Raw genomic sequence first — 24,253 nt, 5'->3', positions numbered from 1 at the left:
ACAAGCCCAGAACGGGGGCCCTCCTGCTCACACACACACACACACACACACACACATAAACACAGCCAGGCAAGATGAAGCTGGGGCATTGATTTTATAATGATGCCCTGGCTGCTTCCAGCCATGGAGGAATTGGAGCTGGCTGAGCTGAGCTCTTGGTGTGTGGAGAGTTTTTTGGATGGGAGCCCTGCTGGTTGCTGGGGCTAGTCCGGTAGAGGGGCTCGGCTACAGACATGTGCAGCCGGTGGATCCAGAGCATGTTGAACATGGAGAGGCAGCCGTGCCCAACTTTACAGAAACACCCGGAGCCAAGCGTCCCTCCTCAGCACACACACAGACCTGCAACTGCCAATCAAAGCAGCCTCGGGCGCTGCCACTGCCTTGTGCGCATAAATTAGCATGTATTTGCATAAGAATCCACTCGTTTAGCAGACCCACTTGGCTCCCCCACCGAATGGCATTTTCTAGCTCCCCCTCCCTCCCATCTCTCACTTTTTCCTCTTCTTATCCTTTAACAAGCACCGATAAGAGCTAGAAAACAGTGTGTTAACTCTTTTTGTGCCAAAGCCCTTGACACAGATTGTACGTGTGTGCATGCATGATTGAGCGTTTGCAAATGTATGCATGTTGATTTATTGCGGGTTGCAAAAGAGAAAACAAATATAGGTATGGCAACACAGTTATGGTTCAGTATCTCTGATCCATAACTTTGCACTTTGCTGTTTACTCAGAGAGACATCTGCAGAAGGTGAGCTCACCGCAGGTACTCACCACTATTAGTAACATCTTCAAAGTGTCTCACAGTTCAAAGTCACACCACTGCCTATGGATCACATAGCATTTAACAACATGGCTACATTATTCAGTGCCAACTTTGAAGCTTTGTTTCAGACAGCTCGGCTTCAATAGCCCAGAGAGAGCAGCCCTACATTCATAGCCTTCTAAATTACAGCTCAGAAGACAGAACAGAATCAGGTATTGGTCAGAGATGGTTGCAAGGGAGCCGCGAGAGATAGAGGAAGAGAATAAGGTGATATGAATTTTTCACGATGAGCAGTCAATCAGGACACTATACAGCAGGCCTAGCATGGATTAATAAGTAAAGAACAGAGAGGGCTACCCCTTGCCCTGAGCACAAGTTTTGGGATGCAGTAATTGGCTAGCCATGTGCCTTCAGAGTTGACTTGAGCGGAGCGCACGCGCCTAATGAAAGTTTTTCTGACTTTGTTGCACTTTTCTCTTCTACTCTGCTTATTTTCAGCATGGTTCACGGTTCTCATCTGTTAAATTATTAAAGATGCTCTTTGATCTGTAAAGCAGACAGCAATTGCTAAGCTGTTGTTTTTTTTCACGCCCTGCTTCACTCCACAGGTGAGTGGTTCCAGGTTAGTTACAGAGGCAAGGTATTCCACAGGTAAATGTAGTTCAATGCAGCAATAGAGAGACAGAGAATACATTAGTAAAAAGAAAGCACAGGATCCCACAACTAAACAGTCTTAGCCAGTGAAAAGAATTTATTGCATGTGTATGGAGGTGAATCTTTTTTAGATTATTGAGTGTGATATTACAATTGACACTAAGTTGAGCAGGCATTTAACTGAGGAGGACTGGCAAACTTTTCACCGTCTATTTTTATGCACATGCATGGGTGTATAGTTTTGTTCATGTGCAAGTGTGTACTTCACTTTTATGTCCAAACAGCACCTCATACCCCAGGAGGTAGTATTGCCTCCCAGGTGGTTCTCCCTACCCACACTCCCCTGCTGGTCGAAGTGAGTGGCTGAGCTCCCTGTCACCATCTCCAACCTGTGCCTCCTTCCTTTCCTCATATAATAATATGAGTCACAAACACTCACACACACCCAAAGGGCTTAGGCTGCCCTGTCTCATCCCATTTCCTCAGCGCCTTTGATCCCGTAACCTCCAAAAATACATTGCCCCCTTGCCGTGTTAACTTCCTGCCATGCTATTTAAGCTTCCTTGTCTGCCCTGAGCAAGTGTAGCTTTAGCACTAGCACCTGCTGCCTCCTAATGACAGCAGTGCTAGAACAACAGGCCAGAAAGGGAGGTGTGTGTGTGTGTGTATGTGTGTGTGCGTGTGTGTGTGTGTGTGTGTGTGTGTGTGTGCGTGCATGTGTCTGCATGTGTGTGTGGGAGGAGGGGTACGACAAAAGCAGGACAACATGCATTGAGGTGCATCCCCAGATCAGAATGCCTCATTACTGCCGAGGAAGGGTTAATGTTCACAAACGGCTCTGAAGGGCCCGTTCACAAATGCCGCTGCTTGTTATGAGAGCTAATGATGTCAGCGGAGGGTCCTGCTTGTTGATTAGCCTAAATGGAGGACTAATAGAAGTGCGTGAATATAATTAATGACTGAAGGCGAGCCTAACGAAGATGAGAAGGCACTGCCATCGTGGTAGGTGTTCCCGGGTTAAGTGTGTCCCTGGACAGCATGGCTGGGCACCTCATCAGCTGACCAAGCTATCCCCATGCCATCCCGTGCCATGCCCTGCCATGCCACTCCATGCCACTTCGTGCCACCCACTCCAGCACCCACATAGGCCAGTCTTGGTGGTCAGGCCTAATTAGCTGTCACAGCAGGTGGAGCAGGGGACCAGGGACACTCTGTAGTCTGCTCTCTGACAGCAAGGGTCCCCACAGAGCTCCCCCAGACACTGACCGCACAGTAACAATGTGTGTGTGTGTGTGTGGATGTTTTGTGTGGTTACATGTAACAGCGACAAAGTGAAATGAGAGACTGGATGTGATGATGAAGGATATATCAGGATGCAGTGTACACATTACCTCACAGACTGCAGAAAGAGGCTCATTTTATTGCCAGTGTGGGTAGAAAAAGGTGCAGTGTAGGCATCTATATGTGTGTGTGCGTGTGTGTGTCTGTGTATTTACGCTCCCTCTTGTGCATGTATTCTTGGAAAACTTTAATTACATTTCAGCTAAGTTTTGCCTGTAATTGCTTTAGTCAGAGTTAGTCAGCCTTTACCTCATGAATCCCCCACTGTGCTATAGACTAGACTATGCTATACTTTACTATACTATCCTAGAATAGAACAGGGGACAATGCAATAGAATAAATTAGAATACAATAGAATACAATAGACCAGAGTGCAATGCTGAAAATTGGGTCATCAGAGCAGCAGAGGAAAAAGATGCAGTTAAGAAAGAAGAGAGTGCGGAAGATAATACAAGTAGATTACAACACCTGGACATTTTGAAAATAATACAACAAATAAAGATAAAGCTTCAGCATCATCTTCTTTGACAGATTTACAAGTCGAAGCAGATGTGCAAGTGATTTATGGTGCATCTGCAAGTGAATTAGATAGCGTAGATGCACAAGATACCCTAGACGCAGCAGATAAAAAAGGTAAATATGGAACTTTAAGTACAAAGAATAATTTCTCTCCAGGCGAATCTATGGCATAAACAATCATTCAGCCTTCCTCTTCCTTAATAGCTGCCCGTTTACACACATCCTCTCTATCGTCAGACCTTTGTCACCTCCCTTCTAGCACAATACATTACTTCTGTTGTATTTCCCTCCTACCTCCTGCTGTGTTTATCCCTCTTGGTTTCTTTGTGCATGTGTATGCAAGGAAGAGGCAGTGCATTCAGATGCTCCCTTCTCTGTGCTAAGGCCTGTGTAAGCTGCAGTAATACTTCTTTACTGATAGCACACCCCATTCCTCCCACACACACACACACACACACACACACACACACATGCATACACATACACACGCACACACTCCCCTGGTTTAATCTATTACCATTTTTATGTGGCTCAAATATTCAGGCCATGTTAACCAATGCATCATTATGAGGCGTATAACTGCAAAAGCCAAAGGATTTATAGTCGTAAATAAATTATGTGGTACGATAGTGCAAGTTTTATGAGTTGCAACTTTGCAAATATCCTTTTAAATAATAATAATAAAAGAAAAAAAGTCCTGGAACCAGGGTGTTGTTGGAGATAAATGAACCCTCTATTAAAACTGTTCAAACAGGCTTGTAACTGCATGTGCATCTCAAGCTACCAAGCTATAGACACTATATCTTTAAATTTATCTTGCACTCACACACATTATATTGATTCATGGACTCATTTGGACCATAAAAACATTATGTTTTTTTTTTTCTTTTTCTTTTTCTTTTTATCCATGGAACTAGTAACATCATTTCCCCCTCTTACATCTATTTACACTCACATCTCACATCATTTCTACTAAGCAAACTAATACAAGGTGAAGGCAAACCTTATACCAAAACACCACTAGACGATGATGTATTGTGTATTTAGAATGTAATATGTTTTACACATGGTCACTATACATCACCTGTGATGCTGTGTGAGTAGGTCTATTTGATCCCATTTGCCAGATGGATCCCATTGTCCAAGAAGATACTGGGTTGTGACAGAAAGCAATCTAACGACAGGCTCATTGATGATGATGAGTTCTGTTCCATTGCACTGAAATCCAGTCCAATTTCAAAAGCAAATTCAGCCATTCATCTTCCAAATAATTGTGGCACTTTATCAATTGCTCCCAGTCTTTTATCTATCACTTCGATTGATGTGATCATTTTCACAAACAGCCTCCTGTGCTAACGGCATCTTGGAATGCACTTGCAGTGTTTGTGTGTGTATGTGTGTGTGTGTGTGTGTGTGTGCTTACATCTTGGCACAAGTCTACAGGCATGCCTGTGCGTGTATGTGCATGTGCATTTGTCTATGTGTTTGCACAAGAACACATAAGGATTTGTGTGTATGTTTTTGTGTGCTTGTGTATTCTGGAGGCAGGTGTGTGTGTGTGTGTGTGTGTGTGTGTGTGTGTGTGTGTAATAGCAGGCCATTGCTGCTGATTATAACAATACATCTTCACTCCTTTTTTTTCATTCCTGTGTTTGTTCTGCTGTGCGTATTTATGAGAGCATTTAAGATGATAGTGTCTGTTTGATGAGCATCTTTATGCTCCTTGCCTTCCATTACTCTCAGCAGCCTGGGAGTGTGCAGTGTGCAGAGTATGTGTGTGTGTGTGTGTGTGTGTGTGTAGTTGTGTGTGTTTACATGTATGTCTGTGGGTATTTATGTGGTAGTATACAGTATATGTACCTTTTTACATGCATGCTGTGTGTACCTTACATTACATCAGTTCAGTATCACATTTCATCAGTAGATCATGTGTATGTAGTTGTATGTGTGTGTGTGTGTGTGTGTGTGTGTGTGTGTGTGTGTGCATAATGTATAAGGATTTTAGCGTGAACGCTATACAGAACCAGTTTGTGAACCACTTATCCAGAGCATCTATGCTTCACACAACATGTGCTCATGCATTTACATGTTAGAAGATATTGCCACATTGATTTTTTTCTCTTAGTAACATTCATACCTACAACTGGCAAGCTAAAGCAATGAAAAATTATACAGGTTTAGACCAGTTGTGGCGCTTGTTTGCTGTGAGCAGAACCAGTCAGTTTTCAATACTTTCAGCATAATGTTAGAGGCTTGGTCAGATCTTATATAGGTCTTGGTCTGATGTTTGGTGCTACTTATTTGCTGTACACTGTGAGAAAACAAGGTACCTTTTGTATCTTTTTGTCAGTGGGGCTCTACCATGTGTGATACTGAGTGACCAGTGTGAGTGTACGTCTGTGTGTGATGTTTTCCTCATATCTTGAATGTGTTAATACATTCCAATGAAATGTGCATACTGAGTAATATCATTGTGGTGTATGGGCTCTGATTTGAGCACTGCCTGTGAGCATATGCCTCAGCAAGTCGAGAGAAACAGGGAGCGGCAAAAGGTTTCTTAACCCCCTATTGAGGGACTTACAATCAGAGCCTACAGGTGGATGCTGGGGTGGAGGTTGGAGTGAAGATTGCAGCAGCAGCGTAGCAGCAGGCAGCAGCACAGAGGAGCAGAGGGTGAATTAGAGCACTTTGCTGTTTTAAATAAACCCCCTTATTGGCATGGAGCACTTGTCGTGGACATAGTGTAGATCATGTGATGGCAAAGAGACTTGAGCTGACTGCCTAAACTAGCTCTCAGACTGACTTCATATTTCCATATTTGTGTGTTTTTGTGCATGTGTTTACCCATGGTGAGTGTGTGAGAGTGTATGTGTTTGTGTATGGGCAGGTGTATCTCTGTGGGCCCGCTCTGACCCCTTACTGCTCGATTGGATGCTGTCGTTGCCCATGGCAGAGTGAGTCCAGCTCCCCTTTACCTTCTGCCCTGTGCCCAGTGATCACTCTCTGGTGACTCCTCTCATCAGTGCTGTTGTGTGTTTGTGCTCGGGCGGAGACCCAGCCGCCAGGTATATGAGAGGAGCGGAGGAGGATACACACTCATAAATCTGACAGATGCATGGTGTGTCATTACCTTCCACTTATTATTACTCTTCCACTCCTCTTTAGACTATGAGCCACTTAGGCTGTTTTCCCGACCTGACTCGGGAACATTTGTATGGCGGCCTTGCCGAGTGATAGATGCTCCCGGGACGTACCTGGTTATTGTTGTGATCTCTGCTCTGGCTTTTTGTTTGTGTACTGTTTGCAGAGGTGGGAGGGTGGAGAGTGTTTTTTTTTACTATACAGTATGTGTGTGTAAGTGTGTGTGTATGTATATATGTTGTGCACAACTTGAGTGGTTTTCTCCACCGACTTATCCATAGGCACAAGCACTCAGCATACATGTTGGATTAAATATTATGCACTTCATGGTGGTCCAAACACATTAAAGTCTTCCTGTTCAGTGCAGGACATTTATAGATGCACATGGTCGATCCAGGTACTTCTGGGATTCAGCTAATTTGCAAGTATTACCATCAGTTTCTCTTTACGCCTGTTAGCATTAAAAAGTTATTCATTCTCATTACATCTCAATCTGTTGAGAAAGAAGATGGTTACATTATGACAGGCCATCAGAAATATTTAACAAATTTATTGGTTTGGTTAGTGCAAGGCATAACCTCTGTCTTCTTTTCTCCCAGTCCCTAACCCCATCTTCACACCTGTTACTACAAAAGTTGATGACAGTAAGCCAGTAATTTCAAATGGCAGCTGGTGACACGAGAAGACATCAGCAATTGGCCGACACCAAGTGAAGTGACAAGGGAAAAATCTTCAACTTTATGCAAATGTGCTATGACACGCAGGCATGGCAACTCAAGCTTACAAATCAGAGAGCTTGTCTCTGAGTCCCACAACAAACACAAACACAGCATTGGTTCCTACCTAGAACATGGAGGAAATGCTCATAATTGTGATGTTAAAGTTCCTGGGTCTTTAAGATGTTTCTGTGTCAATCTGCTGGGGTTGTGACATAAAACAAATGATGCACAGAAGAAAATGGCAGATATTGTTGGGGTTTCGAAACGGAGACTACAGACATTCAGAGGAGCTGTGTGAGCATGTTAGTGTGTGGGGTTATACATAGACATGCCTACAACTGACAGATTCCTGGAGACTAGAGCAACACTTGTCGCTCATCCACTGTAGTAATAGATGTGAACACCCACCGAGCCTGTTGTCCCTTGCATTTCTCCCTCTTCCTCTCTCTTTCTTCAGTTACCCACCAGTTCCTCAACACTTCTTTTTTCTTCTGTATTCCCCCATTTCCTTCCCTATACTTCCTGCCTGTTCTCCCCCCTCAAATCTACAAATATATACCACACACATGCACATACATAGACATGGCCCTGGCATGGTGTTCCTGCACCCCAGAGAAAAAAAAAATAAGATAGGAGGGAGAGAGAGAGAGAGAGAGAGAGAGAGAGAGAGAGAGAGAGAGATAAGAGAGAGAGAGAGAGCAGCCGCCTCACAAGAGCAGGCCTCATAAAGCTCCCTGTCACTTTGACTAATTTGTTAGTCTTGTCTCACTATGTCAAATCGTCACCCCGCCCTCCCCCCTCATGCACCCCTACCCCCTCTCCCAATGTCCTTCTCTCCACCCTCCCCATCACAGGAGGAGGAGGTAGAAGCAAGGGAGGAAGATAGGGAGGAGAAAAGGGGGCCATAAATGTAATGTAGTGTGGTGGCCATTGGTTTGTGGTGATCTATATGGTGATCCATCTACAGTCAGAGGAAGAATGGAGGCTTTATGGAGAACAGGATAAGATGATGGCCAGATTTCTCATCCACTTTCTGTCTCTTGTCTGCTTCTGTTTCACCTCAAGAGGAGGCCTGCCAGGCACCAGCAGAGTGAGAATAAAAGTTGGAAGGGAGAACTGGGATATTATGAATGCAAACTGGATGGGGCCGGACCAAGCCGAGCAGGACAGGTGACATAGATCGGCTTAGATGTTCACCTGGGCCTTTCGGAGGACCAAAAAGCCAATGCTGGGTTTATAGAGATAAATTAAAAGCCAAAACCTTCCTCCCAGGGGGAATCAATTGTCAGCTAATTATGGAGAACAGGACGGAGATTACAGAGACAAAACACAAACACAGAGATGTTCCCCCCTACGACGACTCAGCACCCCACAGGGGAACAGTACTTTAGCTAGATACAACCGCCCTTATTTGCAGTTGCTGCCCCCCCATCAGCACCTTGTCTTTAAATAGGAGCTCAGACTCAGGGCTAAAAATAGCCTGCACCTCACCAGCCCCCCTCTCTCGAGCTGTCAGTACCCCCTCTCCCTCTTCTTCACAGTGAAGCAGACACAGCCCTCCTTCATGTGTTGTCGAGGGAGACAGGCACTGTGTGATCGCTCCGGCTCCAACCCATCTCCTCCAACACGCTTGCCAATAGGCCCGACCTCTCCTGACTCACCAGCCACAGAGGGAGGATACTGCGAACTTGCACACCAATTTGAGAGAAAGACTCATTCCCGTTGTACTGGCCTTGTTTCTCTTCTGCACAGAAATAAGGGGCAGGATATCCTGACTTGTGAGCGATGGGTGATGGAAGCTGGAATTTGGGCTGGTGCTGCAAAGCCTGTACAAGATCACTGAACTCACTCCCAGTGAGATGCACTAAGAAAAGATTTTATGTTAAAAAAAAAAAAAATACCATGTATAAAAAGAGTATTGCATGAACCTAAGCATATAAAGGACTCAATCTTTTAAAGCGTCTTTTTTTTTTTTTCTTCAAAAAATTTCAAGGAATTTGTTGCTACAATTATCCTTTAGAACAGGAATGGGCAACAATGATCTGTGGAGGACCAAAAACAAATATGGTGTATAAAAAGAAAGTTTGGACACTTGTGTGTTGTATTTGCCCCATTTGTTGTTTGTGGCAGGGGGCCCAATAACAGTTGCAGGCTGATGTTAGTGGTGCAATACAGTACAGTGTAACTATAAGTCACAACACTATGATTTTTTTTCAGTATATGGACAACACTGTGAGTTTTTGGAAAAGCTTGCTTGTTTTGACCATAGACAGAAAATATCTACATGAGAATGGAAAGTTTCTCAATTTTCCCATTGATGCATGTTATTGCCAATAAGCACTAACAACCAAACTACACATATTGAACCTTATGGCTCGCCATACTAGTCTGCCTCTGCTCTGTGGTTTTCCCGTATAGCAATTACAATTATAATTACAATTCACATCTGCAAGACACTTGCATCCAAAGCAACATACATATGAGATTTTTATACACCACAAGCAAAGATCTATCAAGGAGAGAACAACAACATCAAGTGACATAAAGGACATTTTTTCTTTTTTATTACACAATCCATTAGGTGAGAAGGCGTTCCCCAAAGAGCAGGGTTTTTAACCTTTTCTTAAAGATTGAGAGGGACTCTGTGGATTGAATGGAGTTTCATAGCTCATTCCACCACTGAGAAACCACAGAAGAGTCTAGCTGGTGATTTAAGGCCTTGTTGTGCTGGCAGCACCAGGCGCCACTCCATGGCAGAGCAAAGTGATGGGAAGGAGCATGACGATCGCAATGATGTAATAATGTCAGGAAGGCAACATTGAGTCCACTATGTTTATATTTTATTGAATATCTTTGTCAACACACTTCACTTTTTAGTCCAACAAATGACCAAGAAGGTGATTTAACTAATTGGTGCACCTTCAGCTAGAGAGGAGGAACTAATCAGCCTGATGAAATCACCTAGTGTCGTGGCTGGTTGGAGTAAAAACCTGCATGCTGTTCAGAGCAAATCACTACTACTACTGCTTTTAAAAAGAAAGCATTTAATGTGGGCTGGCACAATACAAGCTGCCAAATTGGTGAGCTGCTTACAGCTGCTTATGAGATAAAGCTGAACACCACTATTCCAGAATGCTGCACATAAAAAAGAAAAAAAAAACTGAACATATTGTACAATATAAAGGACATAAATGTTTGTCAAGGAGTTAGTTAAATGCTGTTATTAGCTATCTACTGCCCTTTAGCAAGAAGCATTTATTTATTTTATTTATTTATTTATTTTTTGTTTGTTTGTTTCTTAAGAACCATATGCCTCACTTATTTAAAAATGATCTATATCTTGTTTTATATTCCTATTTTTTAAGGATTTAGCTGACATCTTATTCATGGTGGCTTCCATTGAATGTAATGTTGAAATACTCTTAAATATTGAATATAAACAGACATTTACAGTAGTGTCCTTAAAACTGTCAAAGGTCAGGATCTTATAGTATCCTTACATAGCTCATTTTGGAAAGAGGCTTCTCAGTCTCAGCGCTGCTGGCTCTCCCTGCTGCTGGCTCTGTAAGAAAAGGCAGCCTGCGTTAAACATCTTTAATTGTGTTTAAAAGGCTGTAAATGATGTCAACAGCTCAAATGAATTTTCTGATGGAGGAGGAACAGCAGAATCATAATCAGAGGCATCAAACAGTGGATGGCTTATCAAGAGAGAGGTACACGATGTCTTGAAAAATAAAAGGGTATTTGATGAGTGAGATGAAAAGAGAGGGGGTGGGATGAAATGCCAGAAAAGACAAAGACACTTTAGTCATTTGTTTTAGATTCATATACATTGAATATTTCACTGTGTCACAGGCATATAAAAGCTTTTACATCAAAGCTTTTATGATATCAGCCTTGTTAAATTATCCCCTGCAAATATTTTACATTCCAGGAATTTCGCTGTCATTTTTATTCAAATGGAGTTTACTTAGAGGGCAGTGAGCTTATGTTTTGGATTGGCTTGTGTTTTGATTGGTTGCCTGAAGTATTAAGGCAACCAATCAGGATCAGACCCACAAAGCCAAGTAAAGGGAGAATGGGTACGTACAGTTTTGCCATGATGAAATAAAATGAAACACCTGAAAATATGTCTTGCCAAATTGTTTCACAGTTATATAAATTGCCAATATTTGACTACTGAAGAGGCTTATAAAAGATTTTATGTCAAAGCTAATTTTGATTACAGCCTTGTTAAACCACCCCTTGGAAATATCTTACATTTTATATTTTACTCATTTAGCTGACACTCATATTCACAGTGACTTGACATTTAGTACATCAAGAGCACTATGGTGATGTTTTGGAAGTTTGGCCAGCTGGACATCTTATCCTATAGCCGATGAGAGGACTGGTACCAAAATCTTTTGTGTTTCCAGCTGATAATCTTGGTAAAATTCTGCAACTTTATCTGTCACATTCTGGTTAACTTCTTTATGCAGAAAACTTTGCATTATTTAACTATTTAGACCCTTTATAATAATACAATGAATAATTAATTTATCTTGGATATGCCCTCAGTTGACAGAAATTACAATATCACCTTACTATATCCATATGTCATGGGAGCAGCCGTCAAAAAACAAAGTTGTTTTTTCTTAATGACCTACATGGATCTCACAGCATTTTCTGTAACTTACCAAGACCTTGAACACAACCCTGATATGCCTAAATCAATTACACTGAATGTGAGACTCTCTCATCAATGCGCTGCCAAAACAGAGGCAGTCTAGTCTGCCTAACAGCATTTTCAGTGAAGACAGACGAAACCAGAAGTGATAGCTGCCAATAAGGTAACCATGGAGACTGCATTTTTGATGTAACATATTTTATTGACTGTTCAGAAATAGTTGTAATCGCACAGGGCAGAGATTTTGTGTCTCAAATAAATATGGTAAATGGATAGATGCTGAAATATAATCAAAATATGTAATGGGAAAAATTTGGAGGCTTAGCAAAAGTATAGCTTGTTTTTTTTAGCTTTGTTTGTTAGCTTACAGTTTTTGAGCTGTTGTTTCATAAGTTGTTCTGTAGTTTGTTTTCATAAACTATGAATCTACCAGTTATGAATTAAGAACCAACTATGGGATTAGCCTAAAGTCTATGTTTATACTTTGGATAAACTATTTGCCTGCCTTTATTTTTGCATATTGAATGCTAATGCTAACAGCTAACTACCCAAGGCACAAACAGAGATGATTTTGGTATCAATCCACTTGTCAGATATATATATATATATATATATATATATATATATATATATATATGAAGTATTTAGTGTCTGGCAGATGTACAGCAGCAGGCATCCTCACATACTTTGTGGGCAGTGATGTTCACTGGGATGTAAACATGGTCAAAGGCCAGCTGTGTCCTTGTCTCTCTCTCCACTGCTCTGTTATCAATCAAAGATACAGACAGATACAAATGCACACATACACCACTCACAGACAAGCACAAGCCTGCACTGAAACTTAGACAATCGAACCTTTACTGGAAAATGTAAGCGAGTTCCTCTCTTCCACGTTGTTGGTTTTCCACCCGTCCGTGACTTCAGCTAACTTTGATTCATCATAGCAGAGTGAAAAATATAGATTTGCCCCTGGGGATTAAAAAAGGGGGAATGTATAGACAAAAAGGAAATAGAGCATGAAGGAGGGGAAAAGATGGAGAGGGAAAAAGTGAGTGAGAGGGTGAGAGCGAGAGAAAGAAAGAGAGAGAGAGAGAGAGAGAGAGATGGGAGAAAGAGAGATGGCCTCTCTAAGTGCAGCAGCACACAGGCACAGAGCAGTGAGTTCCCAGGCAAGACAGCATGAGCTGCCTATTTGTCAGCATTGATCAACCCATTAAGGGGCTGTGGTGGGAAGCATATTGGTTTTGGAGGCCAAAGGGGCAGAGAGAGACAAAGATAAAGCAAGACGCACACATGTGTATGTGTGTGTGTGTGTGTGTGTGTGTGTGTCTGTGTGTATGTGTTGGGGAGGGGGGGCTTTGAACTCCTTTCAGCCTCAGCAGCCACACATCTGCAGCATGAAAAAAAGCCTGTTGTCTTCCTCTCTCCAGTGTCTACTCTATGCAGTTCATTTTCCAGGGCCCAATGGGAGGGTAGCAGATGTCATTTGTCTTACAGCATCTCTGGAGGCTCCACCGTGCATGCTTACGTGTCCACTACTGCATTGCTGGTATTGCACTAGCGAGTTTTTCAGACAGACAGAACGTCACTTGTCAGTGCGTGTGTGTTTATGTGCGTGTGTGTTGGTGGAGTTGGGAGTGGGTGGGGGGTATCCTGGCCCAAGGGGAGAACAGGCCGCCTCTTTGCCCAGCCTCTGATGAATTCATATAATTAACTCTGCCTTGATCTGTTGGCTAATCCTGCACTCAGTAATAAGGGATTAAAATGTCACCTAAGCCACCTGCTGTTATTGAGCCCCAAGACTCTTTGTGCCTGTGTATGTGTGCATGTGTGTGAGAGAGTGAGGGCGATAGAGAGAGAGAGAGAGCGAGAGAGAGGACAGAAGGTGGGATAAAAAAGAGCAAAGTGAATTTGAAGAGTTTTGTGCAGTCAGCTTGTGCGCTAGAAAGGGTCTTTCCCTCTGTTTGCATGAGGAAATATATTTTGTGAAGGATGCCACAATGTAACAGCTACATCTTTGCTAACTACTGCCATGTGCATGTGCGTGCTGCACAACTCCACATTTTGGCTTCGAGCTGCAGCAGAAGTTGTTCTGAAACTCATTGTCACAGGTCACACTCACTAAAAGAGGACATGAAAGTCATGAAAGTGGGACATGCTGGAAGTTGGGAGTTGAGACCCCCCCCCCCCCCCATCTCTCTATGACCTCCTCGGACCACGTAAAGAAAAAAGGCCCATGGAGAAAGAAAGCAGTGCCAATTGGTTGGCTAACAGCCCGCAGACCGACGTCCAGCTTGCCTTGTCTTGCCTGGCCACCGGCCTGCTCCGCTTGGTTGCCTAGCAACCCCAAGTGTACTTTGAGCCATCTAATGACTCTTGTTGCCCCAGCGACTCAGAGGCTACTAATGGAGCCTCCTAACCAATTGCTGCCATTTAAGACGTGGAGAGTGACTGATCACCAGACAGCGACCCCAGGCTACCTGAACTCTTTTATGCTAGACCTAATGTTTCACTCAGCCTGAACTCCCCTCACCACACACAGATGCACCTACCTCAACCTACAACGCTTTAACTCCTGACTAAACAGAAAAGGATCCACCTTCCTCTTAAGTCCTTACCCCTCGTCTAGACCGAAAGTGCAACATGAGCAGCACATTTAGGAGAGCAGCAGCAGCGAGTGCTCCAGCTGTGTGTCTACATAGGAGGCGTTCAGGTAGAGTGTTGAGCATAGGTCACCCATGTTTTGTAAGCGCTCAGAGCCCAAAACACAATAACTGTAGTTATGTGCGCAAAATGAAGGAAAATTGACTTGAAGTTCAAATAAATGCTTTATTGCTGAGACATGCGCCTGCATGAGTCTCAGCAGATTAAATTAAGAGCGTATCTGTTGCATGAGAAGTGTGAGTAAAAAACATGTCTGATATGCTTGCAATCTAGACAAGTGGTTAGAAAGCACACTCACACACACCAACGCCCCACTCTACCTGAGCTCCCACAGGTACACACACACGGACAGTGCAGTGTGATGGCTGCCAAAAATAAGTGTAGACAGAGCAGCTCTTGTCTGAGAGTTTTAGTCTGTAAGAAGATGACAATTATGATGATAATGTTAAGGGTCAATTAGACCCTGAATGACATGAAACACACCCGCAGGACTTTGTAATCACTTTAGAAAACTACCTCTACATCCTTCCTGAGCCTCCGTGAGTCAGCGAGCTCTGCTTCCTACTCAGAACCAATAGAGTAATGGCTGTAGCCAAAACATCAGAACTTGACCCAGCCTACACAAGGGACAACAGTAACTTTCCATCCTCTTCATCCTTGTTTTCAGTTTTAAAAGACCAAGTTGCCTTTTTTAGTTTTGGCAAAGACATTTGTACTCAAAACAACCATTCAGTGATGGTGGATAAAAATAAAGATTAGGAATTTGCCTGGCAACATCTGCCTAACGTCATTGTCCAATCCACCTGCCCCATTCAGTGTTTGCTGCAGTTGCAAGCTAACAAGGAAGCAACAAAGAAGCAGTTGGAGCTACCATTAGCAGAGCTGTGTAACATGATTTTGTTAATATCAGAAAATGTAATTTGGCTATAAATATCTTTTGTGACACTTGAAAGTCCATGATAAAAAGGAAGGAAAGTAGTTCAAGTTTACCGTTTTTTTTAGCAATGAAAATGGTCCTTACAAATGCCACTCGTTTTTTCAAACAGTAACTATTTATCAGAGCACCATGATTTTTGTGTGGTAGATAGACACGTTCTGCTCTTGGAAATTCTGGTTTACAGTCTTTTTGCTAACAGAAAGTATTTGCAGTAGTGCGGCAGGTTTGTCACATTTCCTACTGATGGCGTTAAGCACAAATGGCAAAACTACATGTACTGAGCCTTATGGCTTGCTATACTAGTCTGCTACACAACAATCAGTTAGTGTGCAGGTGGTGGTACAAAGCTCAACAGTGGCTGTTGAAGAAAAGGATTGGAGGCCTTACACAAATCAAAAATGTGTTCCTTCCAATCACCAAACATGTGAACGGTTAGTCACATGTTCCCTAATGTATGTACAGTTGACAACTGATTCGTTTTTAGTTGGTTTAGACAGATTATTCTTTTCAAGCATGCATGTATACTAGGGATGGTGAAAATGGAAAATTTTCTTGGTCGACCACTGGGCCTCATTAATCGGTTTATTTCGGTTAACTGAGAATATTATTTGACTTTCTGTAAAGTTTACAGACAGTCAAGAACGCGACCGTGTCCGTTCTGTACCACGGATGTCCCCTCATGATATCCTACAAACATTATGTAATTTACGCATGTTGCTTACCGTGGTGTAGAAGAACTCTCTCTCTCCTCGTGAAAAATATTGTCTCCAGATTCCTCGATGAGTCTGCTTGGTGGTTTTATGACTCTTGCAGACTTGCATGACATACTTTCAAAACTCTACGTGATCACCATAAGCTTGGCTCGCTTCTCCGGTCTGTCTCTACCGAGCTGAGCTCTGAGCGTAATGACGTAATCCAAGCCCGGCAGAGCGTCCCGTCGCCTAAACTGCATGTGGGTTCGTGAGCAACTTCTTAGCTTTCAGGAACAGTTGGAATTTTTTCGATAGAGCAAACTTTACGGAAGTTACGGTATTTACAATATGACATGCGCATTTGTGTCGGCGACGACACGTTCGGCCTTAAAATTAACCGACAAGATTATTCGGTTAAAGTTCAAACGGTCAACAACCAGTCAAACGGCCACCGGTTAGCATTCCTAATGTGTACAGTGAGTGAGTGAGTGAGTGAGCCTGTTAACATAGTCAGTGAGTCCTCCCATCAGTGTCTTACTCAAGGATGCATCAAAGATATACATACACTGATCGTTGCAGGGATCAAGCATGTGAACTTCCTGTTACAGGATGGTCTATCTATCCATTGGTCAACCCTGCTGCCTCAGAAACATCCTAAGACCAGAGAGTGATGCAAAGACGGTCAGATGTTGCACCAACAAAATTAACTGCTATCCAAGGTGTCCACCCTGGGGAAAAAACAACAATAGATGATGTATATTTACCTCATTGCCTCAAAGTGTTTACGTGTCAGTTAGCATTTACAGCTGCACGGAGACAAGTTTGTGTGTGTGTGTATGTGTGTGTATGTGTGTGTGTGTGTGTGTGTGTGCTTGTGTGTGTGACTGTGCATATACAAAGGCATAAGCATATGTGTGTGTGAGTGTGTGTACGTGTGCATTTGTGTGGCTGTGCTTGTGCCTTGTGTGTACATCTTTATGTGCTTGTCTTCATGATGTGTCCTCCGTCTCCCTAAGCTTTGTTCCAGTGTCACAGCATTTTGCCAGGCAAGTACATTACGTCCCAGGGGTGTCACCATGTATACGCTTGTCCCTACACGTCCACCAGTCTTACGTCTATATTTGGCCATGGTCCGGGCTCATGTCAACTGCTGTCAAGTGCTGCATCGCCTGAGGGCCCTACACCCACTGCGCTGCCCTGACTGACTGATCCGAGTGGGCAGTGCCCTGTGCCATTCACTGGCACACACACATTGGTCCTGTCTTCATGGCCTAGTTAGAAAGATAGGTCTCCTGCTGACTGAAGGCAGCAAAACACAGTGCCAATATGACATGCGTGGGCTGCCTCCCTAAGCAAGGCTTTTTGAGGGTGGCTCTTAACTCCCACCCTTTTCACAGAGAGAAAGTGAGGGGATATTATTCCTGTTTCGGAGAAGGCACAAGATCGAGTGTTCGTCTATTTTCATATTCAAACTCCAGCAAGAGTGAGGAAAAAATGAAACCATAGACAGGGGAGCAAAAGGGAGTTTTTATTCATGGCAGGCAGTTTTTAAAAGGATTTTTTTTTTTCTTTTTTTTATGTTAGCTCGGCGACGTTTTGCTTTCACCTCACTGTGAAATGGATCTTCAGAGGTTGTTTATCGATCCCCCACTGTTAACCTTTCACAAGCTGTTTCACAGCTATGCTTTTCTGTGTCTTTCAATAGCCTCAAGGAGGATGCTGGGGCAAGGTGGGGTGGGATGGGTTGGGCTGACCGGACTAGTGGCATATTGGTCATGAGTTTCAAAAGGGTTTCTAGGTAGAGGAAGGGAGCGGGAGGGAGGGATGATGAGGGAGGTGAGGAGGAAGGGATGGAGGGCCAGAGGCAGATAAAGAGGGAGTGTAGATGGTCAGGGATAAGCAGGATATGGCTGATGAGTGGGACTTTGAGTCTGGAGCCAGGAAGTGTAGGGGCCAGCCAGAAAAGACCTCTCCCTATGGGACTGGGAGTGGCTGATGTAATGGCATTAATCTCCAAGTGCCATATGACACCCAGTGTGGCTCTGTCATTGAAAAGTGCTAATTCTGCTGAACTGTGAGGGGAATTCAGGCATCTCTGGAGACAGTGCTCTGGATTAATTAAACATGCTGGCATCAAGTGCCACACAGATTTATACAGCATCACTGTTTGATTTTTGTGTTTAGCTCACAGAGCGGGACAAACTCAGGACATTAACTCAGGAGCAGTGCCACGTTTACCCCCTTCCTCTCCCCCAACACCCTCTGCCCATATTGTTGTAGGTGTTGCTTTCATTGTTTCCTGCTAACCTGGGATTTCCCCTCTCTTCCTCTTCCGTCTCTCTCTCTCTCTCTCTCTCTCTCTCTCTCTCTCTCTCTCCCCCCAGATGAACCGGCCCATCCAGGTGAAGCCAGCCGACAGTGAAGGACGAGGAGGTAATTAACCTTCTCCTGGTCTCCCTTACACACCCCCTTAAATGTACATGCATGCACACACACACACAGACACAGACACAGACACAGACACACACACACACACACACACACACACACATAAACATATGTATATAAACACATAAACACCCACATATATACCCAATATATACTTATGCCTCACAAACGCAATCCTTAATATTCTGCCCTCACTTGAGACACACTGGGAATTAGTAGAGTAGCCCTTAATATAGGTCACTTGCTTCTATTGACTTCCCATCTGTGCCAGCAGAGGGGCTGTCTCAGGTTCACTGTCACTGGGAAAGGTTCAAAGACGAGAAAGACAGAGAGAGAGGGAGAGAGAGAGGGAGAGAAAGGGAGAAACAAGGAGAATGGAAGAGATGGACAGAAGGATTTCCATCCCTCAGTCTCATCCAAGTAATACTGAAGCCTAATTACAGAGGAGAGGCTCTGGGATTTACCCCAAACAGACACACACACACAAACACAAACACGCACACATACCTACACACACACACACACACACACACATACCTACACACGGAGACGGAGGACACATCATGAAGACAAGCACATAAAGATGTACACACAAGGCACAAGCACAGCCACACAAATGCACACGTACACACACTCACACACACATATGCTTATGCCTTTGTATATGCACAGACACACACACAAGCACACACACACACACACACACAAACACACAAACACACATATAACTTTTTCAGTTGTGTTGTGGTTTCATGATTTTGGAACAGAATGGCATCATAGTACATGCAATATCAGTGTTTTTCATGAATACGTTCACATTTACCGGGTATTAGTTAAAAATTGTCTATTTCAATAGTCTAAAACTGACACTGCCATTTTAAAAGCTGCAATAGGAAACTCAGATACTAATGAGAGGTAACCATTGGTTACACTTCAATAATAAAGAAAGAAAGAAAGACAAATTAAATTAATTATATGACAATAAAACATGGCTATCTATCTATCTATCTATCTATCTATCTATCTATCTATCTATCTATCTATCTATCTATCTATCTATCTATCACTTTCATGGCTACTAGTAATTTGAGCCTGATTCAATGCGTCATGTGTGATTTGAGATTCCCACTTGATCTCCTGCATCACCCACATTTTCTTGCAACATGCTGGCCAGGTTTTTATGAAGGAGCTCACCCCAGTTTAATGACAGTGTTCTGCTAAAAGTGGACTCAGATGCTTTGTTTTCGATGCTATTGAAACACCATGCTCGATCAAAGCATGAATTATGACATTAAAGTTCGCAGTTGTGCTTTGGTATCACAGTGATGGTTTTGCATGGCCTCCCTCCTTCGTCTTTAGTTTGACTGACATGGTGATTGACTAGATCATTTTAAAGCCATTTGTGGCTAACATCATTGGGGTTAATGCAGATTAAGCCAGTTAGAGATTTACATGGGTGGAATTAGATCTAATTGGGCCGGTCTGTGTCTGTGACTGTGCCTGTATTTCAGTGTGGTGATTTACACTGCCTGGGCCAGATTAGACTGAGCCACTTTGCTGATTTACGTGGTCGAGTGTGAATCAGATGGCCCATTTCTATTGCCACACACACCCCCGTTTAGATCTTATTTTTGTCATGGTGTCACTTTAATTAACGGCCATCTAAAAACAGGCAAAGTCTGACCGACAAGGCTTGGGCAAGAGCCAATCGGCATTCTCACCAAGATAAATTGGATCTCTGGGCTTAAGAGGGGAGGATGGATGGGTCCCGATATCAATTACTACTCTTTCTTCAGCAGAGAGAGAAGGGAGAGGAACAGGAGGTGTGAATGAAATACAGAGGGCTCTTTAGGTTGGCGCAGTCCCTGCTAGTCTGTCAGAAGAACTTTCTATAGGGGAGGACAGAGTAGGACGCGGCACAGAATGAAATAAGACCAAGCAGACAGGCCCCAACAGAGATATTGAGCGTTAATGGCAACAGGAAGTCAGCAGACAGGCCGGGGAAGTAAACCACAGTCGTGGCTGACAATGAAATGAGATTTACTATGAAGGCCTGTGGTTAAAGGAAAATAGACAGCCTAGCTAGAGCTGACTAGAGGAGAGGGAGCAGCAACGGATTCATCTCTGGAAGACTGAGGGCTAGTCAGCTACACCATTCCCAGTGGGGCCCCTAGACTGGCTGCACTGAAACCCAGGGCTAAACCGGGACATTTGCACCTCTGGAATGGAGTCACATTTATCACTACCAAGACATCAGCAATTATCTGTCATGGGAAGTTGTGAAGGGGTCTCGATTACGTGACTCTGCAGGCATTAGGAGCCATTAGTCGTTTTGGAGGCTCCAGCAGCCACCCCAGCCTCCCACACACCCACCCCCAGCCTGCCTTCCCTGAGAGACGTCCTCTCTCCGGGGATATGGAAGTGTCAGGAGGAGAAGTAAAACCAGAGCTCAGAAAATGACTAGGGGGGCCAGGCGCCGCATAATCTTGCTGCTAGGCTGCCATTGTGGATCATGGAGCTAATTCTCTGGCTGTCTATTAGAATGACTCATGTCTTATTTTTTTATTATTTTTTTTTTTTCCATGGATTATCAAAAAGAATGAGGCATGGGAGGAGAACTTCACAGCCTTTAAATCTATTTCTGTTTCTTGGTTCAGCCGACCTCTTCCCCACAAAGTCCACATTTATCTGATGTGCTTAACACCAGATTTTTTTTTTCTGCCCAACTCTATTGAGCCATGATACCAATTCAGAGATATGGAGAGACAATTGAGGCATGGATCCTCTGCTCACTACGTTTGTGGACAGTGCTTTAGTGGTCTTATATCGCCACATGAAACCCAAGCAATTTGCTTCAACCCAAAGGAGGCAGAAATGAGGGGAAGTGGACGTCTCTCTCTCTCTCTCTTTGCCTCTCTTGCTTTCTCTCCATCTCTCTTATTTGTAGTGCAGAGCAAGAGGTGAGATGAAGCGAGTGATAGAGAGAGAGAGTTGGGGATTCAGTATGAGGCCCATGGAGGGATGGAGAGAGCGAGAGATGGAAGACGAAAAGAGCAAGAGGAGAAGAGACGACAGGATGAGAAAGTTAACGGAGGGTGATGGAGGCAGCTGAGTGAATCTCAGCAGTAAATCATCTCAGAGCCGCCCCATCCCTATCTTCTCCTCGCCCCGCCAGGAATCTTTTTCCCCCTGACCTTGTCTGCCGCTGTGTCTGTGAAGAAAAGATGGGGCCAGATTATCTATGATTGGAGATGGCCATTATCTAAACACAATCTTGGAGCCGGGTCCCACTCCTCTAGCCACTGCCGTGAGACTGGAGACCACACTGATGAGAAGAGAGATGATGGGTCAGCCAGCAACACCCTCTCCTTTTATTAACTCTGATAAGATGGTCTCAACACTCTCCTGAAATGCCCAGCAACCTCCATCAACATCGACTTTTTCACAAAGTGCCACTCTCACTGCATTTATCTACACCGTCTCCTTGCCCCACTTGTTTATTAGCTCTCCATACTTTTGTTTTACTGGTTATTTATACAGTGCCAGGAGCAGAACAGTCCCCATATTTGATACTCAGCAGCCCCGTGTGAGTGTTTTTAATATCTTGGCCAAGTGTTCTGTCTAGTCTGTGCTCTTTGTCTGTCTGGCTGAGGGGAGTCATTGTATATGGGTTGTGTTTGTCCTTGCCAACTCGCCTCTCCTCAGAAGGTTGACCCCAGTCGGGGAGGTGAGAGATTGACAGGACCTCAAGATGTTGCGCGCTGTGCTGTCATGCCCCACCTCAGCAGGTAGGGAAGAGTGAGGGCTGCTGGCTGGCTCAGTCTGGCAGGCCACAGGGGAGGGGCTGTCTAGAGGCACCTCACGCCCACAGAGGAGCATGCTCCACTTTACATGCAAATGAAGCCAAAAGATCCCTCTCTGCCTCTGGACACGATCATGCAAAACTCTGAAAAAGTCAAGAAGAACCCCAGCAGCGGTGGGTATGCATGTGCTAAGAGATACGCTGACTCTTACAGAGACATGGGCAGACAAAAGAATGCAGGAATTTGCAAGGGTGAGGATGGCAGGGTAATGATTTAAGGTTTGCAAGGCATTTACTCAAATTGCTTCATTGCAGAGCTCCATGATTGGGCCTGGCCATCAGACAACACTTTACCATGGCAATAATACAGAAAAAGGGAGGAGGGAAAATGTTTAGACATTAGATGTTTAGAAATTAGAACAGGCAATTTCTCCTAAGTTTCTTCCATTGTTACATGTTGGTTTTTGATCACGCATACCAGAAGCTTTAGAGCTCCCCTCCCACTCCCCTGGGTAAATGGAAGTGACAGCTCCAGCAGTATGAGTAATGCATTTACAAACAGGAAAGCTGTATCTTCTTATTGTGTGCGATACACTGACAATTTGAATGTTTGTTCCCCTTTGATTATTCCAATTACCGCCTTACTATTCTGGATTATCCACTGGCATATATCAGATGGGCACAAGCAGCAGAAAGGTTTTGTGTGCAGGATCAAGACTGTCTTAATCTGAATTCTTACATGAATTAGGGCTATTAGTTCTCTTGTGGCATGCGGAGCTGGTAGCTGGGTAGAATATACACAGCTATTGGTAAAAAAAAAAAAAAAAAAGAAAGAAAAAAAAGAAAAAAGTAAGGTAATGCATATATGTAGATACACATTGTCTGGGTAGTTTTTAAATACAGTTAACAAACTCGCAAGGCTCTCCAGTCTTAAGTCATGCACCTATCAGCAATCCTGAAACTAATGTGTGCTTGATGGGGACTTCAGATGTGAAATGATTCAATCCAGTATCAGCACGCTCAGACCAGCCATGTTGCTGTTTTCAGCCCTTTTGCCCTCAAATATTTCAAATATTTGTTGCCAAAAGTTGCACCACAGACAGCTCCTCCCTCCTCTTCTAAAAGAAGAACCAAAATTTCCTATGGTCAGTTTAGTCTAGCTACTAGCATGCAGCACAGAGCTTAGGAAGGTTTGTCCTAGTCTGGCCTTCATACTGATGTGACGTATACCAAAGACACTCCAATAAAAGACGATGATGCATTACCACTGGCACCAAAACTAAGAAAATGGAATACATTTGCTGTCTCATTAATGGATGCAGTCGGCTTTTTTTTCCCTGCCTCGCAACGCATGTTTGCAGTAGCGAGTGCCAACAGATATTGGCTAGCTGAAAAAGCAAAGCTCAAACAAACTCACTTTTCTCCTGATTTGTTCATCTGAAAAATACCAGTTTAGTGGCAGAATGTTGTTAAGATATGTGCGTATGAAAAATGGATTCAATATTTATTTTAGTGCCCATGAGACATAAGAATCAGTCATAGACCACTCAGGTATGTTGAGGTGAATAGGCACAAGCCCTGCAGCTTGTCTCCTAAGGCAGCAGTGTTGAGAGCATCACCTGCATCCAGGCGACACAATATAGGAAATGTTTGGGATTTGCACCATCTCTCTCCTTAACCATCTCTGTATAGTGAGGATGGAGGGAGGGCAGGGAGGGAGGATGAGAGGAGTGGGTTTGCATACAAACTTGTTGGTTCTCTCGATGCATTCTAGTGGTCTGATGAAATGGAATAGTACAAATTTAAACATGCAATATGCAATGTTATTTTACAACAGAGATGACCAAATGCTGATTAAAAATACTGAACTGACTTGTTGACACAAATTATGGTTAAAATCTCAA

At 43.6% G+C, this 24,253-nt stretch overlaps 1 protein-coding gene across 1 annotated transcript in view; it reads left to right on the top strand.

Annotated features, from left to right (window-relative positions):
- Positions 1 to 24,253, top strand: part of celf6 (CUGBP Elav-like family member 6) — a 167,165-nt gene that overhangs the window by 87,889 nt on the left and 55,023 nt on the right. Inside the window, exon 3 of the mRNA XM_030082062.1 lies at positions 18,484 to 18,532. Coding sequence (XP_029937922.1) covers positions 18,484 to 18,532 — 49 coding nt within the window. The remainder of the gene's footprint in view (positions 1 to 18,483; positions 18,533 to 24,253) is intronic.

The sequence above is a fragment of the Myripristis murdjan genome, chromosome 3 (genome assembly GCF_902150065.1).
Source record: "Myripristis murdjan chromosome 3, fMyrMur1.1, whole genome shotgun sequence".
In the NCBI taxonomy this organism is placed as follows: domain Eukaryota; kingdom Metazoa; phylum Chordata; class Actinopteri; order Holocentriformes; family Holocentridae; genus Myripristis; species Myripristis murdjan.
The sequence above is the reverse complement of the archived record's forward strand: the minus strand, read 5'-3'. Positions and strand labels throughout refer to the sequence as shown.